This window comes from Cardiocondyla obscurior, linkage group LG19, assembly GCF_019399895.1.
Source record: "Cardiocondyla obscurior isolate alpha-2009 linkage group LG19, Cobs3.1, whole genome shotgun sequence".
Lineage (NCBI taxonomy): Eukaryota > Metazoa > Arthropoda > Insecta > Hymenoptera > Formicidae > Cardiocondyla > Cardiocondyla obscurior.
In genome coordinates this window covers 683,855-702,431 of record NC_091882.1, presented here as the reverse complement: position 1 = coordinate 702,431, position 18,577 = coordinate 683,855, and the positions used below count along the sequence as shown (strand labels likewise).

Here is an 18,577-nt window from a genome sequence, read left to right as displayed (position 1 = left end):
TATTACAAAATTAATACTTCCGTAGTTTATTTTTCATCCATTTATTTGCCATTTATTCATTTTAATAAAACTGCAGTGCTGCAATTTTTTTACAAATCGTTATAAAAGTATAAAAGGATTGATTATGATTATATAACAATCATGAAGCATTGGAACAAATATAATATGTATATATATAAAAGCGTTATTTCTTACTGATTACGCAATTCTTAATTACGTATTCGTAAAGACACACATTTTCTTATGAATAATTAAATTGTTTCTAAAGTCATTGACTTTGAAGTAAGAATCCTTGTTACAACTACATTGGAGTGTGATATTGACAATAAGAAACTATAACTTCTACATATAATTTATAAAAAAAGTTTACGTAGCTTCTCATTTCTAACGTCATAATCCAATATAATTGCGACAAAAAAAAAAAAAAAGAAAAAACGTCTTATTAAAACAAAATTACAATCAAATGCAACCATTGTGACTCTGTTGTCATAACTTATGACTGTAAGGTACATGAGAGGTAGCACGTTCGTAACATTCGTTACATTACAACATGTAATATATCGATAAGCTTATACTGTTCGCATTATAGTTATTGCACACTATAGTATACGCCATTTGCCGCACGTAGTAAGGTACACTGCAAGGTGCATTGAACTTTTTGTATTTCGTAGTTTATAATTTACAAAGCAGAACATCAAACTGCGAACAAAGTACCATAAAATTACAGTAACCATTTATCTTACGACCAGGCACACTTTATCACATTCGTAGTGTAAATCCGATGTAAAATGGAACTCGCATTCGTTATCATTTATATAATACATTGACTAGAAATACATATATTATTGAAAATATATGAATATCAAAACGACAAACAAATATGTATGATTAATTTTTCTCATTGTCGCTTTGGTCATTAAACACTTATAAACATTAATTTTTTTATTAATTTTTTTTAGTTTTTGCAATAATTCTCAGACAAGTTTTTTTAGTTTAGGCATTCTTTTGGGACATTTCTCTACGTGGATACTCCAATGACGAGTTTGGCATCTCTCGTCGCAGTAGAAGGCTGTCTCGCAACCCAGGCACTTGAACATGGAACCAACGAGGCCACAATTAGAGCACTCCAAAATGCTCGCAGTCTCCAGAGTGCGATTTACCTTACCGAGATTTGGCGTTTCGCAGCTGCGATTTTCTTTTCGAGTGGAATCTTTGACGTTATTCGTGGTGGATTTATACGTCGACTTGGGAACCGAGGATGCTACTGTCGACTCTTGCGTGCTATCGTCAAAAATCGCTGTTTGAGACTGGGAATAAGCATCATCTCCCTTTACATAAGGTAATCGATCTAAAATTAAATTCTGCAATTGCCGATAACCGCCGTTGTTTACTCGTGATTCCACATTGACAGCGCCGACGGATTGGACTTGCTCTTGCGACAAATGTTCACGATTCGCTACTCTATTCGGCGCCATCAGTTGTGAGGATTCGTTATCTATGACACCACCGATACCTCCAGATACTAATTCTGTGTCGTTTCTTCCGTAGGGTAATGTACCACGTTGTCGACCGAAAGATGCTGCCGCAACCACCGCAGCAGCTGCAGCAGCAGCAACGACGTCCGGAATCATTCTGTTTCTACCACATTGGCCATTGCCTGCGGGATAGCCGGCTACAGAGGTGCGGGCTAAAGACTGTTGCGCGGAGGCCGCTAACGACGGTGGTGGTAACAGTAGAGGCGGTAGACAAGCTGGAGCGCTGCCGTTTTGAGTGGCAGCCGTCGCTGTCCTCAAACGATCGTAATCCAAACCAGCAGCGGCGGCAGCGGCAGCGTGTTGATAACCACTAGCAGATAGTGCACCAGGATACTTTAAAAGATCTGTGGCGAAGTGACGAGATGCCGTGTCTTGCAAATGCGCAGGGTAACGTTTGTCTAAGTGTTGCATCGGGCGAAGCGGTGAAGCATGAGGATCTTGCAGAGAACCTATTTGATAACCGCTTATAGACGGTGCGGTGGCGTGTAGGCGAGAGTGATATGGATAATCACCATAAGGACATATCGTTGAGTGGTAGCCAAAGCCTGCACTACCATAGGGATCGATCTGCAACGATAAATCATCTGAATAACCAAGGTAACTACATTTTTTATAGTAATAGATACTTTATTTTTTAAACATCTAGCAACTATAAAATTGATATCTAGCAAATGCGATTCTTTCGTACATCAATTAACTTATGGATTTTCTTGTATTTCTTACCGCATAATTAGGTGGGTAGAACTGGGTAACCGAGATAGGTGGACAAATGCCCGGTCTTACTGGAGGCGCGGTCGATGATGCCGTTGTGTATAATTGTTGTTGACGCTGTTGGTGTTGTTGGCGTTGCCATCTTTCTGTATTCCATTGTGGAGCTACATTAACTATATTGTTTCGAGTCACGTTATTCGATGCATTCGAACGGACTTTTTGCGCCTCCACTCCGGGAATCTATGCATAAAACGGTAAGAGAAAATTCATCAATGAAGGATTTGTCAATGAAAAATATCAACAAAGAAACAATTACTAAAAAAGTAACTTACACGAGCAGCCTCTGCCGTTGATGCAGTTGGTAAATTTATTCCAGATGGCAATTTAGATTTCGATTTCGTAGCATGTTTTTTCGACATTCGCGCTACCCAATTGCCTAACGTAGGAAATTGCTCTGTCATAATGCGACTTCCGTCGTTCCGCTGATAAGTATTGTCTCGAGTGGCATTGTTACTATTAGGCAGCCTAATATATTGCGTGTATGGAAAAAATGCATGTTAGTAAACCATTTACACAAGCAAATTTAAAATTAAATAAAAAATATATTTTACTTACACAATACATTGTTGGTTTGAACTACTGACTGCAGATCTAGATTGAGATGTGAATCCCAAAGGTATTGCCGGATCTAAAGCCGTTGATTGATTCATACTTGACGTTACCTAAAAGAACAAAAAGTTATAGCTACTTAAATTTAATTTGTAATTGTTTCTTTGTGATTAAACAAATCCTTCTAATAAAAAAAAATTAAATTTATATAATTAGCAGCTTTACATTTTGATTATTATTAATCTTGAGAATTAAAAAAAAATTACCTTTTGCACATCTTTCGAATTTTGAATGACGTCCGTAAAGACGTTTTCGCTTGGAGCAGACGAGCCGTAATAATTCGACTGCAGTTGCAAAATATTAGTTACATTGGCGGCAGGTACTGGCGGTCGTCCGATTGTTGTTGGCGTTTCTTGCGTAGCCGTAACCGTGCTCGTTACTATCCTATTTTTGCTACTAATCCTGTCTTCTGAGTTGTAAGTTTCATATTCCGTTAATTTTCTAGCTTCATCCTCGATCGGAATGGACGGTAGAGCTTCGTTTGATTTTTGTTCGTGCTCCTGCTTCTCACAGACGATTTGTTTGTCCATGACGGTTTCTGAAGTTTCTATTACTTCATCGAGATGCCTCTGAGCAACGGGTCTTTCCTTCGTGTCTCTCATGTTGCTGCCGTCTATTTCAGTGTCTATTGTTAAGCTTAAAAAGCTGTCTGAAGATATTGTCGGAGTTATTAGTCTATGTTCTTTAATATCGCTAAACGTCTTAGTATCCTCTGAAATATTTTCTTCGATTTCTGAATTTTTTAGTTCTAGCGAAGTTTCTTCTTCCCATTCCGCCGTATTATTTCTCAATTCTTTGAATTCGGACGATGATACCGCGGATATGACTGGTGCCGCTGTTACGTCGTCGCTTATTATCGTTTGATCCGTATCATTTACCTTGATTTCTTTCTCAATCGGCGAGCTAGGCGAGCTTGATGAGCTCGACGAATTGTCGTCTTTATGCCAGCTTTTGGCAGCGGTTAAATTTTGCTTTAGACATTCAAGTGTAGTCGGCTGTATCGCTATATAAACTCTGGGCAATACCGGTGGACTATCTCTCACTGCGTCAGGTGATTTACCTTTCTCATAGTCGATAGGAGAACGAGGTGATAATTTCGGCGGCTCCGGAGAAGAAGAAAGAGAAGGAGAAACGCTGTTTCTAGAGATTCCATTTATCTATGCAACATAAATATTAATGTTAATAATTTTATCGAAATAACGTAATTTTATTTTTATAATATTAATTTGCATTTGACGAGTGTTTCGTAATTTAATTAATGACGGATTAATAATTTTTTTTTTTTTTTTTTTGCGAAATTATAAATTTACTTCAACCCGAAAAAACTTTTGCGGAACATTATTTTACTCATTTACCTGCTCGACGTTGCTATCGACAGCTGTTTTCTCAATCGGCGCATGTTCTAGCTCGTTCTCGTAATCGAGATCAACGACATCGTCGGTTGTTGGCGGTATAGAAGCGGACAGTTTGCACAGCAGCTTCGAGATGTTCTCGATCTGCTTCTCGTAGCAATTCATCATCTGTCGAAGCCGGGTACTTCGCTGCGGACTTGTGTCTGCTGTATTGTTGCACGCGGTCATCTCTCGCGAAAGTTTCAACGCTTTGCTACGCAACTCCCGCAGTTTCTGAAGCAACCGGTTGCGACGGTATTTTATCTTGTAACCGTCGCTCTTCGGCGATGATCGCCGGCTCTTGTCTCGCATGCTGCCCATCGACAATTCGAATTCTTTCCCCGAAGCCACGCTGCTCCAGAATGAATCGGCAGACGGGGATTCTGGACGTGGCGTGGCGCCGGTAACAATACGATAGTTGGACTCGTTCCCTTCGGTATTCTCATGATTCGTGTCACGTTGATATTCATCGACAGTGTTAGCTAAAAATAAAAGAAAAAGCCTTTATTACAAAGTCTTCTTGTTAGAACTATAATACTAATAAATTGATAATCTACTACTAAATTAATAAAGGTAATTAATAATTAGTATAAATAAAGGATAAATTTATTTGCGTGACTTTTATAAATATTAAGTAAGCATTAAATGTAAAATAAATATCTTACTTTCGCGCACAACTTTCTTCAGTCGCAAAGGCGGCACCTTATTACAAGTGTCTGTTTTTTCTAGTTTTGCTTGCGTCGTTGACATTACAACCGGTGAGGAATACCTTTTGTTATCCCACAGCCTCACCATCACGTGTTGCTGTGATTTTCTTACTCCTTTATCCGTCGAATTGTTAGAATAAGTTTTAGAATACTCCTTCAAAATATTCTTGACACGTTCGTCGCGTAGATAATCATTATCAATTTCGTGAGATTTTCGCCGTCTCTTTACATCCTTGGCAATTTCTTTATTATATTCTTTATCGTAATCGTCGTCATTATTTCTTTTAACACCGTTGACCTCTTTTCTAATCTGTAACATATAGATATTAATCAAAATGAATCAATTAAGTTGCGTTATAAGCATGTTCTAATTTAAATTTGACTTGTTACAGTAAAATTATTTTCGAGTAGCAATAAAAAAATTTTGTGCTTATAAAATTAAAAATTTAACTCATAATTTTTTTTTTTTTTTTTTTAGAAAAAGAAAAAAGAAGAAAGTGGATCGATTCCTTTCACTACCTGCACGACATTACTCATGTCTGGAAGAATGTAGTCCGAACGATCAATGAGCTCGCTATTCGTAAACATCATTTCATCTCCGTTCTCATTCTGCTGTTCGAACGAAATTTCGTTTAACTGGTTTGTTAATGAACCGCTAGGAGCCTGCAGCTTGACCACATCTACATTCATGGATTTCGACAATTTGAGGATCGGTGAACGTATCTTCCGTAAAGTTATTATCGATGTCGATCTTGTCGGTGTCGGTGGCGCTGGCCGAATCGGTAAAGAACGATTAGGCTGCACAGGAATCACGCAAGGGCCACGATCCCTCAAAGCGGTCGCCAAGCTACCCGTTCCACTACGTTGCACCCTGCAGGAACTGTCGGCTATCATAATGCGAGGCTCTGCAACAGAACAACATTTTGATATCATCGGTATGTTAAAAAAAAAAAAATTCTTAACATATGATTACGTCAATTCAAATATCATTAATACATCTCGTCATATCGAGTAAAATATTATCAATACTTTTCTCAAAGATAATCTATTTGTTTCGTTTTTAATTCTAATTTTACTTTTGAAAGAAGCATATGTTGTAATGATATTTAACGTATCATTTTCTTGAAGGCTATTCTGAGAAAATAGAAGTCTTGAAGTGTCTATAATGACAAACAACATTTTAAAAGGCTATTTGATGAGACAGCAAATGCAAATTAATACTGATGATAATTCTATTAAATGATTTTATAGCACGTATTAAAAATTTTAATTCCTACGATTAAAAATTTTTTTTTAACTCAGAAAATTATTATAAATATTTTTATGACAGAATTTTTTTTTTTTTTTTTTAGATTACGTATTCTTGATAGCTTTCTTTATACATATATGCACGTTTCTCACATATAACAAAATATTAAAAGACAGTAAAAAAAATAGAGACTATTGGAAATCGTTTTATACTAATTGATCTTTCTTGAAAGTAATTATATACATTTGTATGACTGAGAATATGTTATTCAATATGTTCAACACGTATATGACAACTAAAGAGTGACGATATTACTCAGATAAGATATACCGCTTTTGCTCATTATCACGTTCTCACTCGACATCTCAGAGCTTTCTTCAGTGTTGTTAATCTGTTTTAAAATCGTTTGCTTCCAGGTAGCCTGCTTAGACTCCTCGCTGGTCAAATCCACAAGAATTGGACCTTTCCCATGTTCTATTGAGATAACCGCATTCGATGTAGAAGCCATCTCTAAGTTGTCCACGTCACTTTCATAGTAATCCAGATGTTCCACCAATTCTTCGTTCTGGTCGCTCATCAGAACCCTTTTGGATTTACGTATTCTCACGGCAGCCCTATTTTGCTGCTGCAGTTGGCATACCGCGCAATCCTTACACGTAGCACACATCTCTTCTCCGAGCTTCGTGGAGCTGGAAATCCGCGGATAAGCCATTCTCTCATCGCTACTGCTGTTGCTATTCTCGCAGAAGAGCTCGACAATATCGCAGGCAACGACAGACTCATCCTGCGACTTTTTGCTACGGGATATCATGACTCTAAAACTTTAGGTAATTGAAAAGATTTATCTTTTACGAGAGCTTGTCTTTCCGTGACTGTAGCGTCATATCCGGACACTGATCGTGCAATCACATTTTTTTATGCATTATAATCGAACGATATGACACTCGAGGACTTTTCCAAAAGTTACAGTGATTCGCCGGGACTTTTCGTGCTCCAGTTGCGTTTAGAATTATTCAAATGAACGGCATCTTCTTCCCTCGTGTTCGCGCGACGTGCGCTGCAGTAACAATTAGAGTTCAAAGAGAGGAGAGGGAGAGGTGAGTTGAAAGAAAGGTAATTAAGTATTAAACGGCCAACGGTATACTTTAGCAGTTTTGGTCGATGGAGTTGAACAAAGTCTCGCGATGCAAATAATACATAGAGGGGAGCGAAGAGACACTCGCAAAAGGGAAGGCAATAATTGCACGGCTTCGTGCGCTACATGTCAACCGTTCTACATGCTGTTTTTTTTTTTTCTTTTTTTTGTTAGAAGTCTCTTATCGATTTTTATCGATTTTCCTCGTACGCACTGTGCATCGAGTGTCTTTCGCTCCGCATTTATAGTAATAGAACACACGAAAAAGAGAGAAATTATATTTTGCACGCGACGCACGCCCCCTTGCCCTCTCTTTCCCTCTTACTGGCCGCTTACGTATATTTTTTTTTCCTTGCGCAGAAATTCGCATCGAAGAAGTTGAAAGCAAACCCCTCGTGGCAATCAAAAATCGAAATAAAAAAACTTTGTGCTAAGAACTTTGTTGCAACGTACATATGAGTCAGTTAATTATCGTAGGCTCAACTTAACATTGCAATTGCAAATATAATTGTTAAATAACGCGATAATTAACGTTGAAGCATAATTACTTGCGGTAAATATGGAAACGAGATCGTATTTTAGATTGTAAAATTGTTGGTATTTTGTGGTCTATTTCTAATTCATAAAACCTTCAACAATATACATATTTTTAGAACAATTATAATTATAATAACATGTGTAAAAAAGAATTTACTAGTTTTTTTTTTTTTTAAGTAAAATAATTAAAAAAAATGAAAAATATATATATTTTTGTAAACTATCTATAAATGGATAACGTAAAATGTATTTTACGTTTTTATTAATATAATATAAAATACATTTTACATTATTAATAAATAATGAATTTATGCTAAAACGTTAATTTTTATACGTACTGTGATATATATTTTAAGTTTTTTTTTATTGCTCTTTTAAGTGATATTTAAGTTCTTTTTACTTATCTGTGCTTTATCTTTTTTAGGTAAAAAATATGACAAAATTCGTTAAAGAATTAAAAAGGAAATATTTAACCGGCTAAGACTTCGTCCCCGTTCATCGAGGTCGCGCCCTCAATTTCGATAACGAAAGAAGTGCGGATGCAAATTAGCTTTGCAAATTGTCTTCGACGTCGTTAAATGAATACGGTAAACAATAGTGCATAATTGTGACATCGGAACAACGGCGTTATGAATAACCATACGGCTGAAAATAATATTTGATTTACCGTTATCAAGAGATTTCGATGTAATTTTCATATTATATCGGACCGAAGATGCTCTTCTGCTTAACGGAGCTTAGAAGCGCACGTTCACTTCATGTTGTCACTTTTCATCGTTACTTTCCATTGTTAGCATCCACAAGTTAACACGTACTTCGCATCGATTCTTGCATCACCGAATCACTGCGGCGGTGATCACATGCCAGCCACTTGTGCGCCGAGGACGCCAATTCCGCAAGGTAGAGATGCGCCAGACTTTACACCTTCTTTCTACTTCTCTTCTCTTCTCTTTTCTCTCTCTCTCTCTCTCTCTCTCTCTCTCTCTCTCTCTCTCTCTCTCTCTCTCTCTCTCTCTTTTTCTTATCTTTCACTGATATTTACTTCTCTGAAAATTAATTTATTACGTTTTTTGTTTTTTTACTGTCCCTCTCTCTTTCTCCATTCCAGTTTCCACGGAAATTTACGCAAATCTTCATAACTGATGGCACCTCGCATTGTCTGACATTTATTTGAAGTTACATCAGCGTTATCGTTCTGGACCTCACTCTTATTGAACGTTCTGGCAGATCTATCGAGATGAACGTTATCTCTCGCCCTGTAAACGACGTCACTTGCAGTATCCGTCTCCACGTGTATCACAGCTGTACTGTAGACTGTCATGCGGAGGAGCGAGCTGACCGGCGAAGCGACAGAACAATGTTTTGTTTTTTTTTTTTTTTTTCCCTCTCTATGTATTTAACACCGCGCGCGTGACAGTCGGCTCTCTTTCGGGAACCCTTCGATACGACAAGCGTGTTTCAATTGGCCGTGCAGGACGCGCATCCTCTGGCGCAGGCGGAAGGATGATCGGAGAAGGGACATGCAAGTCGATCACATTGATATTTCCGAACGACTACCTTTTTTTTCCCTTGGCGTCAACGCGGCGCTACATTTCTGACAAATTTATTCTCTGAAGGCTATTCATCGGGTAATTTTTTAAAGAGAACCTGAAAGACAGAGATCCTTGAAATTCGAAAGGTCCACTTTTGCAGCAAGAGCTTTTTTTTTTTTTTTACGTTCCCGCGAAAAGTCGCGCGATACTTGACGCTTATTTTTAAACGTCTCGATTGTAAAACGTATTAGGTCACGTTATAAGCAACAAAGCTGCTAATGCTTCACTTATCTGCAGTTTTATGCGACTGTACAGCCGTTCAAGGATTAACGATAAGTACGTGATGATAAAAACGCGGCTAGTACCATCGTAAAACTCGCGAGCGCCTTCATGATTTATGTCTTTTGTAAGTATCAGCATCAATATAATTTTATAATCATTTTCGTTAAACCAGAGTAGTTTAGTTAACTATACTCTGGCTATTAATATCTTCGAAATGAAGAGAAATAAATAACCTCGACATAAAAAAAAAAAAAAAAAAAAGACAATGTTCATTACTTGTATCTATTTTTGCAGGACTTTGGCTGGGCTGACGAGCGCCGCGAGCACGCATAAATCTCGTTCGCGCTGTAACAACAACATTCCGAGTAAGAAATCTCGTTTCGACGTCGTCTAAAGGACAAATAAAATAAAAATTTCCACGACTTTTCTCCAACCAGCGGCCGACGCGAGAAAGTTTTGAACGCCTCGTCTATACGGAGGGATGAATGCTTCATGCACCCTACACGGATAATGCTAGCGTGACGCGTATAACCAGGCAGCAGAACCCTTTCGCGGAGAGAAAAGAGGCTCTTTCATAATTTACCGGTCCACTTACAGGTATCTTCTTTGCAGTTCTGCGTTATATAAGCCCCCGCTTAGTTAGTGTACGTAGTGCAACCTTGTATTACCCCACTCCGGGAGAGTGTCTGGCGTCGTTTCTTTAAGTGGTACTTTCTAGCACGCGTAATATAGTTTCTGAAAAGAGGAGAAGAGGATCCCACTTTCGGCCGCACGCTCGTCCCGAAGGATTACTTAGAAGGATATCCGCGATATTATGTCACGATGCTTCGTATCGATGATCGGGCTCTGTTGGTCGACTCAGTTTTAGAGAGGCGCACAAACATATAATTAATTAAGCTCGGGAACAACTAAATTCTCATGTTACACTCGACTTTAATTAACCGATGACGGATAATGCGCAACGATAACGAAAAAGACAATGGTCATTTTCTTTTGTTGTGACAACGACAACGACGTTGTAGGTGTGTGACGATGTAGCTGACGAATGCTATGTCTATAGATAGATCTTTACAACGAACATATCGCTTTACTTCGTCGACAATCGTCTACGTCCGGGTGTATAAGGGTCATCGACATATTCTTCTTTGCGAATATCGACGAAATCCAGACAAGATCGGCCGATTTAAATTGTCGGCCCGCTCTTTTCCTAGAAGGCTGTCGGTGGCGATTTATCCGCGGTTATAATGTACACGTTTCTAGAAATGAACTATCGATTGAAAAAGTTTCGAGGGCCCGGCAAACCGCGCGATTTCGCGTTAATATACTTTAAATTCTTACGGAACAAGAGCAAGTATTAAACCACGAAATGGTAAAGAACGGAATAAAGGTGAACAGTATATATTTCCATAATTTGAATTATATCGATCCGCTTAGACATAATTACCATTTTGCTAAACGGCAAAAAAATAAAACGCACGCTTTAAGAATGTTATTTAACAAACGACCGAGAATCGAATATTTTAATAGAAAATCTATTATAAAAATTAATTTTTTTATCTTAAGGCTGCGTGAATCGCATAAAATTATATAAGTACGTAAAGCAATAATATTTATTTTATACATTTTAGGTGATAAAGAGCTCTTACTTGATAGACTGAGCTTCAAAATAATCCACGATTTTGTTTATCATTTCTTGATGACGAGGATCAGTTTGTCATTCTGAGAGCACATGGTCCTGTTAAGAGCGACGGTGTATTCCATCCGGACATCATCATTGATGAGCGTTAACGATTACGTTTACTCGAGCACAAGAAAGCCCGCACTTAAGTTTTAAACAGGCACATTAAGTTTTGTAATTACTAAGGTATTTTGTTTTTTTTTTCAATTATTTAAAACCTAACTAATTTTAATATTTATGAACTAACATAACGAAGTAATAGTTAATATTTTATTTTATCTCATTTTAGTGTTTGGCCCCGCACGTGAGCCTCTGTCATCAAGACTCAAGTGATTCATGTTATCGATAATTCATCACTCACGTCGCACTTTGAGTTATTCCGTATACTGCTGTCGTATGTAATTTCGTGTCCGCGACGACGCGACGTCGATGTATCGCGCGCGGCACGATAAACTGATGCGTCAAAGCCGGTGTGCAGCACGCGAGTGTGATCGCCGCATCGAGGTACAATATAGCAGCGCCACGTGGTACGCTGAGGTCGTTACCGTGGGAGGTCGTCATTAGGGATCTCTCGAATCAACGCTGACGACCTACGATGCCAGCAAATTTTTTATTTCGTGACCACTTGGAGGACTACGCTTGATTATTAGGCAAGGTAGATATAGAAATTATTTATTACGTACTGCATTATTTATAATGCTGAAGGAACATACCATACACGAAATAAGGTTGTAACTCAATTGACCACAATTTGCTAAACGAAATTTATAAATGGGCGCGTACCATTGTGGCAGAAATTGTTAAATAAAATATATCTACAGGGTATTCTATAATAAACGGACACTTTTTTAAGAGTAGAACTTATCGAAACAAGAAGAAGAACTCTATGCCACTTTACATTTTTTGCGATAATTATCGAGATACAAATGTTAACAATACTAGTACTTGGGTGGTACACCGCTGCCTTATCTCACCGCGTGACTTACTTGACGCACAGATTGAGCGACAGATCGACGGTGATATACGCTAACAACTTAAAAAATTTTTTTTAATTTGGTAAAGTAAATTTAAATATTAATCCACTAATTTTCAAAGAAGTTTTCAATTTTTTTATGTGAACAAAACAAGTATAATGAGTATTTTGAATTTAAATCTTAAGCAATTTAATATAAAATATAATTAAATATTTTGAATTAAATATTGTCGTATATTATCATACCTACATGTATATTGAAATTGTCATTTAAATAATTTTTGTTTCATATTTTCTTACAGGGAAAAATTTAATCCGTTGTCACGGAGATGTGCTATGCAATTTCCTCCTTTAAATCGACATTTCCGTTTCTCTCCTTCTGCCGAGGGCTCAAACTTCCGACTAAATTTAACTTGCGAGCACATAAGACACGTCCCTATACACAGCGATCGATCGTCTTCTATCTCGAATTACTGTTCAAACAGTCTTAACCATTTGCACAAAACTTTTTTGTTATTGATCGAATAATTGTTATCCGCGAAGTTATCGTGCCATTTCCTACTTATTATGCCGGAGCTATTTTACAATATTTGCAATATTTCCATTTGTGCGATGTTATGTATGGAAAAAAAAGCAAGAAGAAGAGAAAACACACGGAAAGAAAATTATAAAGAATTAAAAAAAAAAAGCAATGACTCATACTGATGAGAAATAAATTACATACGAAAAAAGAGCGCAATATAGGTCGGGTCTAAACTATCTTCAGTATGAATTACGTTCTCATGGCAACTGTATGACAGGGAAGGTCAAGTGCAGGGGTGAAATCATGTGTGCGACAGCAAGCGGCATTGCAACATCGAATATATTACGACGCGATAACGCGATTTTCGAGCATTTAAATATTGATCTGCCGATCGCATCAAAAATATGCGCGTAAGAGACACGTCATCGCTTTAGCTTCCCGGTAGTGATTGTTCATCGATCCCATTTGCGTTGTATAAGAAAAACAAAAAGGGTTTCAGATAGCGTGAACTGTGTCTGTTTTTATCTGGCTTGTCTAACTACCGTGTCTCGCTGTGGTCCCCGCTTAATTTTGCTCACGCGATAGCCGTAGCGTACGTATCGGACAAACGTAATTTCACATGCGTTTCTTGTACAGAAAAAAAAAAGAGGGATAGGTTCCCCTCTTTTTTTTTCTCTCTCCCTCCCCTCCTCTCTTTCACGCAACCATTCTTATTTTATAAGCTAGAGCACACTATATATATGTACCGTTTCATTATGTAATTTATATATCATGTATTCGATTGCGAGGGAGAGAATTCGTGTATATTTGCGTGTTTTACGAGTGGACAACAAATTCTATCAATTCTCTTTTATTGTTAACAATTAAACATAGAATGTACGAATATTCATGTCTTTTTCGAGCCAGCGCTAACGGTCCTTACTACAATTCATGTACGAAATTCTTGCTCGTTATCGCCAACCTTTGCGATAGGCGTGAAACGCGACCCCGGTAACGCGACCGCCTGTATCTCCATGCAATAAGTCCTCCTATCGAACAAACAAAGGAACGGTTACTCGTCAGCAAACAGCGAACGATATTCGCTCGACACGGCCGCCTGCGCTTCTATCAAGTTCCCTCGGATCTTTTCACACCTTTTGCCACCGTTGTCAAGGTGCTGGTACAATTTTAGAAGAAAACGACGCCAATGAAAGAACGTGACGAAATGCTACAGCTGCTGTTTGGGTGACATTTTCTCGTCTGAGATTCCAGCACCTTTGATAAGCCCATCGTTACACGCATCAATACATCATGTCGGCCAAAACAGCGGTACGAAGAACGAAGTCCGGCAGCTTTGATTATCGCATCAAATCCAGATTTCAACCCAATGTGCATGTTCACCCACCGTCGGCGTGCGATCGTAGGGTCGGAGATAGGCCGGTTCAGCTGAAAAGGAACAGCGCGTGTGAAGGGAAAGAGGTAATGTAGTATGCACCCTTTCTAAGCAGAATGTACATTTTCTTCGTTTTCTATATATAATAACTCTATTAAATGTTAATAAAAAAAAAGTTTCCATTGTATCTTCAGGTAAATTATAATTTACATGAAATGTTAATAAAACGTTCATAACAGATGGGCAAAATGAGGGACAAATGTGAGGCAGGAAAGTATTTGATTCCCTCGAAGGAATCTAACATTAGTTCGAAAATCATGACAAAAGAAGAGTACGACGATCTTAGAAAATGCAACTCTCGGGTCATGAAAAAGGAAAGACAAACGGCTGCTGAGGTTGCAGAAAAAGAGAGGGAAAGGCTGATGAAGGAGAGCTTGGCGCGGAAAGAGGCGATCCGAATGATGGATATGAAAAAGAAAAACCGTGAGAAGGACCCGAGAACGAGAGAGATTGAGGAAGAGGTAAGGAAAAGGACGATGTATATCCTTGAGCGTGCATACAACATGCGCCTGGAGCAAGAAGAAGAAATCCAGAAATGCAATCGGATCATCCTAGCGACTAAATGCCGCGCTATTCGCGACGCACAAGTAAATTATTAATTTTACAACAGGATTCCACATATAACATAATGTCTTTGTAATGTCTAATTGTTGTACATTTAGCCATCCGTTTGTAGATCGTGGAAAAGAAACTGATTGAGCGCGAACTTGTCGAGGAAGAAAAACGACTGCACGACATGATGGAAAACGATAGGAAATGGGCGATCAAAGAAGAATTGCGAAAAGAACAGGAGGAGGTGGCCAAGAGACTGCGATCCGCTAAAATCTTGAAAGATCAGATTGTGGATAACGAAGAACAACGGATTCTTGAATTTGAAAGAAAGCAGGAGGAAAGTCGACTTATTAATTTAAATAACATCGCGTGGCAGCAAGATGAGATTGTAAAGTTGCGCAACAAAGAGGCTGAAAATGCCAGAGTACGGCAAGGGCTTATGGAAGCAAACGAACAATTGAAACATTTCAAGGCTATGGAACAGGAAGAGAACAGAATTATAGATCTAAGGTATGTTTTGCGAGAGCTAAAAAAAAAGTATTTTAAACAAATTATTAGTTTTTTAAATTTATTTTATAAACTATTTTCTTTGTATAATTTTTTTTTAAGAAAAAAGTAATTTTAATAATTTTTTAGGATACAAAATTATCATCGAATGAAAGAAGAGAGAGAGGCCAAAAGGAAGGAAGAACAGAGATTGGAAAGATTGAGAAAGGAACGAGAAAAGACTAGATTGGCGATGCGAACGGTGCAAACACACGAACTTCAGGTATGATATCGAGTTTGAAATATATCACAGAAAATTATTAGAAATGCAATAATTTATTATATTGCAATATATCATATAACGTAGCGTGCATCGTTCTATTTATTCTTATAATTACCTACACACATCCTTGCGTGTCTCGACTACCTGTTGTCGAGGGTCAATGAATCCATGAGTGCCACGTCAGGTCTTTACATCTACATGTTTTTCTTTCGAATTTGCGTGTTCGTATTTTTTTCATTGTAATTTTTTTTTAACTTAATTGTAAATTTCTACGTTATTTTGAGTAATTTTCCATGCATATTAATTTTTTTATAAAGGTATTTGTTGTTTAAAAAAGTGTAATTAAAAAATTATATATTATTTTATATAGTTTAGCTCATAAGAAAATTATGATAATTGCAGATGCAAATTGATGAAATTAATGCGGCTCGAGTTCAGGAAGAAATGGAACGGGAATGGAGACGAAAAGAAAAGGAAGAAGCTTTAAAAAAATTAGAGGCTCAAAAGATTCTTCAGAAAGAAAGGGAAGAACAAATAAATAACAAGCGAATAATGCAAGCCATCGAGATTGAACGGGAAAGACGAGAATTTGAGAGAATTGTACGCGCACAAAAAGAAGCTTTTTGTAAAGAAAAGAAAAAGCTCGAGCAAAAGCAACAACAGGCTCTAGTTCATCGCAGTGAAATATTAAAGCAGGTTTGTATCATTTATCTTCGTACATTAAAAATGTTTTAATATAATATATTTTATTGTATATTACTTTATTTCACTCTAATAGGTAAATGAAAAGGAACGAGAACGCATTGTGGAACGGCAAAAAATGTTTGAAGAAGGCTTGGCCATTCGTACTGAAACTGCAATGCGTAAGAAAAAATTAAAAGATGCAATAGAACGAAAGTGCCAAGAGATGAGAGAGAACAAAGTCCCTGACATTTATATTAATGAAGTAAAACGGATGATTGAAACTATTCAATAAACATTGGATCAGGTTAAAAAATAAAAATAAGCTTTAAATGCATACGCATATATTATATATATATTTTTACAATCAACTAAAAATATAATTTGTTAGTTTCACAGTCTTTTATTAAGTTTTAAAGTGATATATCACTTCCATATCATTAAAACGTTCGGATCACGTTCAATAATATCTTCAATTTGGGCAGCAGACTGACCCGTGCTACAACATATTTCATCAAGGCTGTATGTGCCTGTAAAATATTTATAAATTGGATTACTTTTTGCTTCTTCGCTACAAGACGCGCCAGGAAGAAGTACAGGGTACTATAAAAAAAAGATAAAATTAATATACTGTTATACAATGCGGTATATGATGCAATGTGAAAAATACTCACATTGTATACCCTTCTAATAAGTCCTTCGATCAAACCGAATTGCACTAGCCTCCTCTCATTTATTCTTAAATTTTGTGGATTAAGGCGTTGACACAAGTCTTTCATACTAACTCCGTAAGTCATACTTGAATACATACGATATATGTCCCTAAAATATGCAGGTTGTCTAGCTAAAAAAACCATCTGTAAACTTTGTCATGATTTCGAAATAATAATCATAACGTTAAGAAATACTTACCCAGTTTAGAAGCATAGGCTATACACCTTTCCTGTAATTTCACGTCATTTGGCAGTTTTCTTAATTTCGGTGTCACAGCATAAACATTACTATACTGAAATATTGGAATTAAAGTCACAACCCCGTAATATCTGCAACAACGAAAAAATTTCTCGTCGTACAATCGATTAAGAAAATATTATCTTTCATCAAATTTATGTTTCTTACACAAGATTTTGTACACAGCTTTTGACTAAATTATTTTCTACATCCGCTTCAGCTGCTATGCGCGCCACGTGATTAAAACCATCGATGTAAGGTAATACTTGTTGCGTAGTTAAATCCCATTGATCATTTTGAAATGATTCTTTGTCTTCCAAGAATATTGGTACTTGATGATCAAGAACTGGTTTTGGCTCGGGTGCTAATCTTACAACTTTTAAATGTGACGTCATTGTCCCTTCTAACAAAATATTCTATAAAACATATTACATTTTTAATCATCGTAATATAAAACTTACCAGTCAATGTACACATTTTGTGCAAATTTAAATCCTGCATAACTTGTGCTAGCATCTGCGCCAATCGGGTTTTATCGTCAGAACCGGATAAAAAACAATTTTCGATTTCCAAAGCCATCTAATAACCACACGATACTATAAATTGCTATATTCAGAAATATTATAAATGTAAAAAACCTGTTTTTTTTTAATTACCAAAAAATCGGACATCTTTTTAACCACTGGTTCGTAATGAACAGTACGGGCATTTGCGTCACAGACGAAACACAAATTAAAATAAAACGCGTTTCTTGCATATTTTTTATCATCGATTTTCACAGGAAAACCCAAGATTTTATAATCCTTCAGTGTGCTAAAAAAAAAAGCATTTTTATATAAAACGTACGAAAGCTGCACACGTTAAATTTTGCATTATTAAACTTACATTGTAATAGTACTTCTTTGTAATTGCGCTTTTGGTATAATGTAAACGCTGACGTTATCAAATATATCCTTAGATATATAATTATCAGGCACCTATAACATAATGTAAGTCGTAATCACAAAGAGAACTTACGATTTCAGTAACAGCCCTAACCTGACATGTAATTTTAGGTCCCGCTATGTGATGAAACTCGGCAAAGAATATGCACCGAATCGGATCCTTTTGTTCCTTATCATCAGGACTCTCCAACGAAATAGATGCCATTAAGTCTAACCTGTCTTTTTACTGAAATTATAAGATCCCGATAGCAGAAAGTTTATCACAGAATTTAATTCAGCGTCATTTAAACTAAGCAAAAACAGGTGATCAGAGACTGCTGCCATCT

At 37.1% G+C, this 18,577-nt stretch overlaps 3 protein-coding genes across 7 annotated transcripts; 1 reads left to right on the top strand and 2 right to left on the bottom strand.

Moving 5' to 3' along the window:
* Positions 1-53: 53 nt before the first annotated feature.
* LOC139110098 (uncharacterized) lies at positions 54-11,505 on the bottom strand. Of its 3 annotated transcripts, none has more exons than XM_070669664.1 (9): positions 11,395-11,505; positions 5,533-5,918; positions 4,972-5,323; positions 4,271-4,788; positions 3,122-4,072; positions 2,862-2,968; positions 2,579-2,771; positions 2,259-2,486; positions 54-2,102 (listed from the first exon to the last, which is right to left on the bottom strand). In XM_070669664.1, the coding sequence occupies exons 2-9, from the start codon at positions 5,905-5,907 to the stop codon at positions 975-977; spliced, it is 3,852 nt and encodes a 1,283-aa protein (XP_070525765.1). In that variant the 5' UTR covers positions 5,908-5,918; positions 11,395-11,505; the 3' UTR covers positions 54-974. The 3 variants fall into 3 exon arrangements, with proteins under 3 accessions (XP_070525765.1, XP_070525763.1, XP_070525764.1); XM_070669662.1 differs by lacking the exon at positions 11,395-11,505 and adding an exon at positions 6,578-7,073; XM_070669663.1 differs by lacking the exon at positions 11,395-11,505 and adding an exon at positions 6,593-7,073.
* Positions 11,506-11,885: 380 nt separating this feature from the next.
* On the top strand, positions 11,886-16,699 carry LOC139110102 (cilia- and flagella-associated protein 45). The gene is made up of 7 exons (XM_070669669.1): positions 11,886-12,081; positions 12,702-14,380; positions 14,534-14,941; positions 15,031-15,416; positions 15,543-15,675; positions 16,078-16,371; positions 16,454-16,699. The coding sequence occupies exons 2-7, from the start codon at positions 14,213-14,215 to the stop codon at positions 16,649-16,651; spliced, it is 1,587 nt and encodes a 528-aa protein (XP_070525770.1). The 5' UTR covers positions 11,886-12,081; positions 12,702-14,212; the 3' UTR covers positions 16,652-16,699.
* On the bottom strand, positions 16,684-18,558 carry Nprl2 (Nitrogen permease regulator-like 2). Of its 3 annotated transcripts, XM_070669677.1 has the most exons (8): positions 18,346-18,558; positions 18,193-18,284; positions 17,964-18,120; positions 17,769-17,886; positions 17,476-17,710; positions 17,269-17,399; positions 17,031-17,200; positions 16,684-16,959 (listed from the first exon to the last, which is right to left on the bottom strand). In XM_070669677.1, the coding sequence occupies exons 1-8, from the start codon at positions 18,454-18,456 to the stop codon at positions 16,783-16,785; spliced, it is 1,191 nt and encodes a 396-aa protein (XP_070525778.1). In that variant the 5' UTR covers positions 18,457-18,558; the 3' UTR covers positions 16,684-16,782. The 3 variants fall into 3 exon arrangements, with proteins under 3 accessions (XP_070525778.1, XP_070525776.1, XP_070525777.1); XM_070669675.1 differs by having other exon boundaries at positions 16,684-17,200; XM_070669676.1 differs by having other exon boundaries at positions 16,684-17,200; positions 17,476-17,683.
* Between the last annotated feature and the right edge of the window lie 19 nt (positions 18,559-18,577).

Coding starts and splice junctions, on each gene's coding strand:
- LOC139110098 (XM_070669662.1), bottom strand. CDS start 7,073: ATGATATCCCGTAGCAAAAAGTCGCAGGATGAGTCTGTCGTTGCCTGC. Junction 5,919..6,577: donor AAGCGGTATATCTTATCTGA/GTAATATCGTCA, acceptor GTTCTGTTGCAG/AGCCTCGCATTATGATAGCC. Junction 2,487..2,578: donor CAACGGCAGAGGCTGCTCGT/GTAAGTTACTTT, acceptor TTTTATGCATAG/ATTCCCGGAGTGGAGGCGCA.
- LOC139110102 (XM_070669669.1), top strand. CDS start 14,213: ATGTCGGCCAAAACAGCGGTACGAAGAACGAAGTCCGGCAGCTTTGAT. Junction 15,417..15,542: donor AACAGAATTATAGATCTAAG/GTATGTTTTGCG, acceptor ATAATTTTTTAG/GATACAAAATTATCATCGAA. Junction 16,372..16,453: donor GCAGTGAAATATTAAAGCAG/GTTTGTATCATT, acceptor TCACTCTAATAG/GTAAATGAAAAGGAACGAGA.
- Nprl2 (XM_070669675.1), bottom strand. CDS start 18,456: ATGGCATCTATTTCGTTGGAGAGTCCTGATGATAAGGAACAAAAGGAT. Junction 17,400..17,475: donor AGCTGTGTACAAAATCTTGT/GTAAGAAACATA, acceptor TCGTTGTTGCAG/ATATTACGGGGTTGTGACTT. Junction 17,201..17,268: donor AGCCTATGCTTCTAAACTGG/GTAAGTATTTCT, acceptor TGGTTTTTTTAG/CTAGACAACCTGCATATTTT.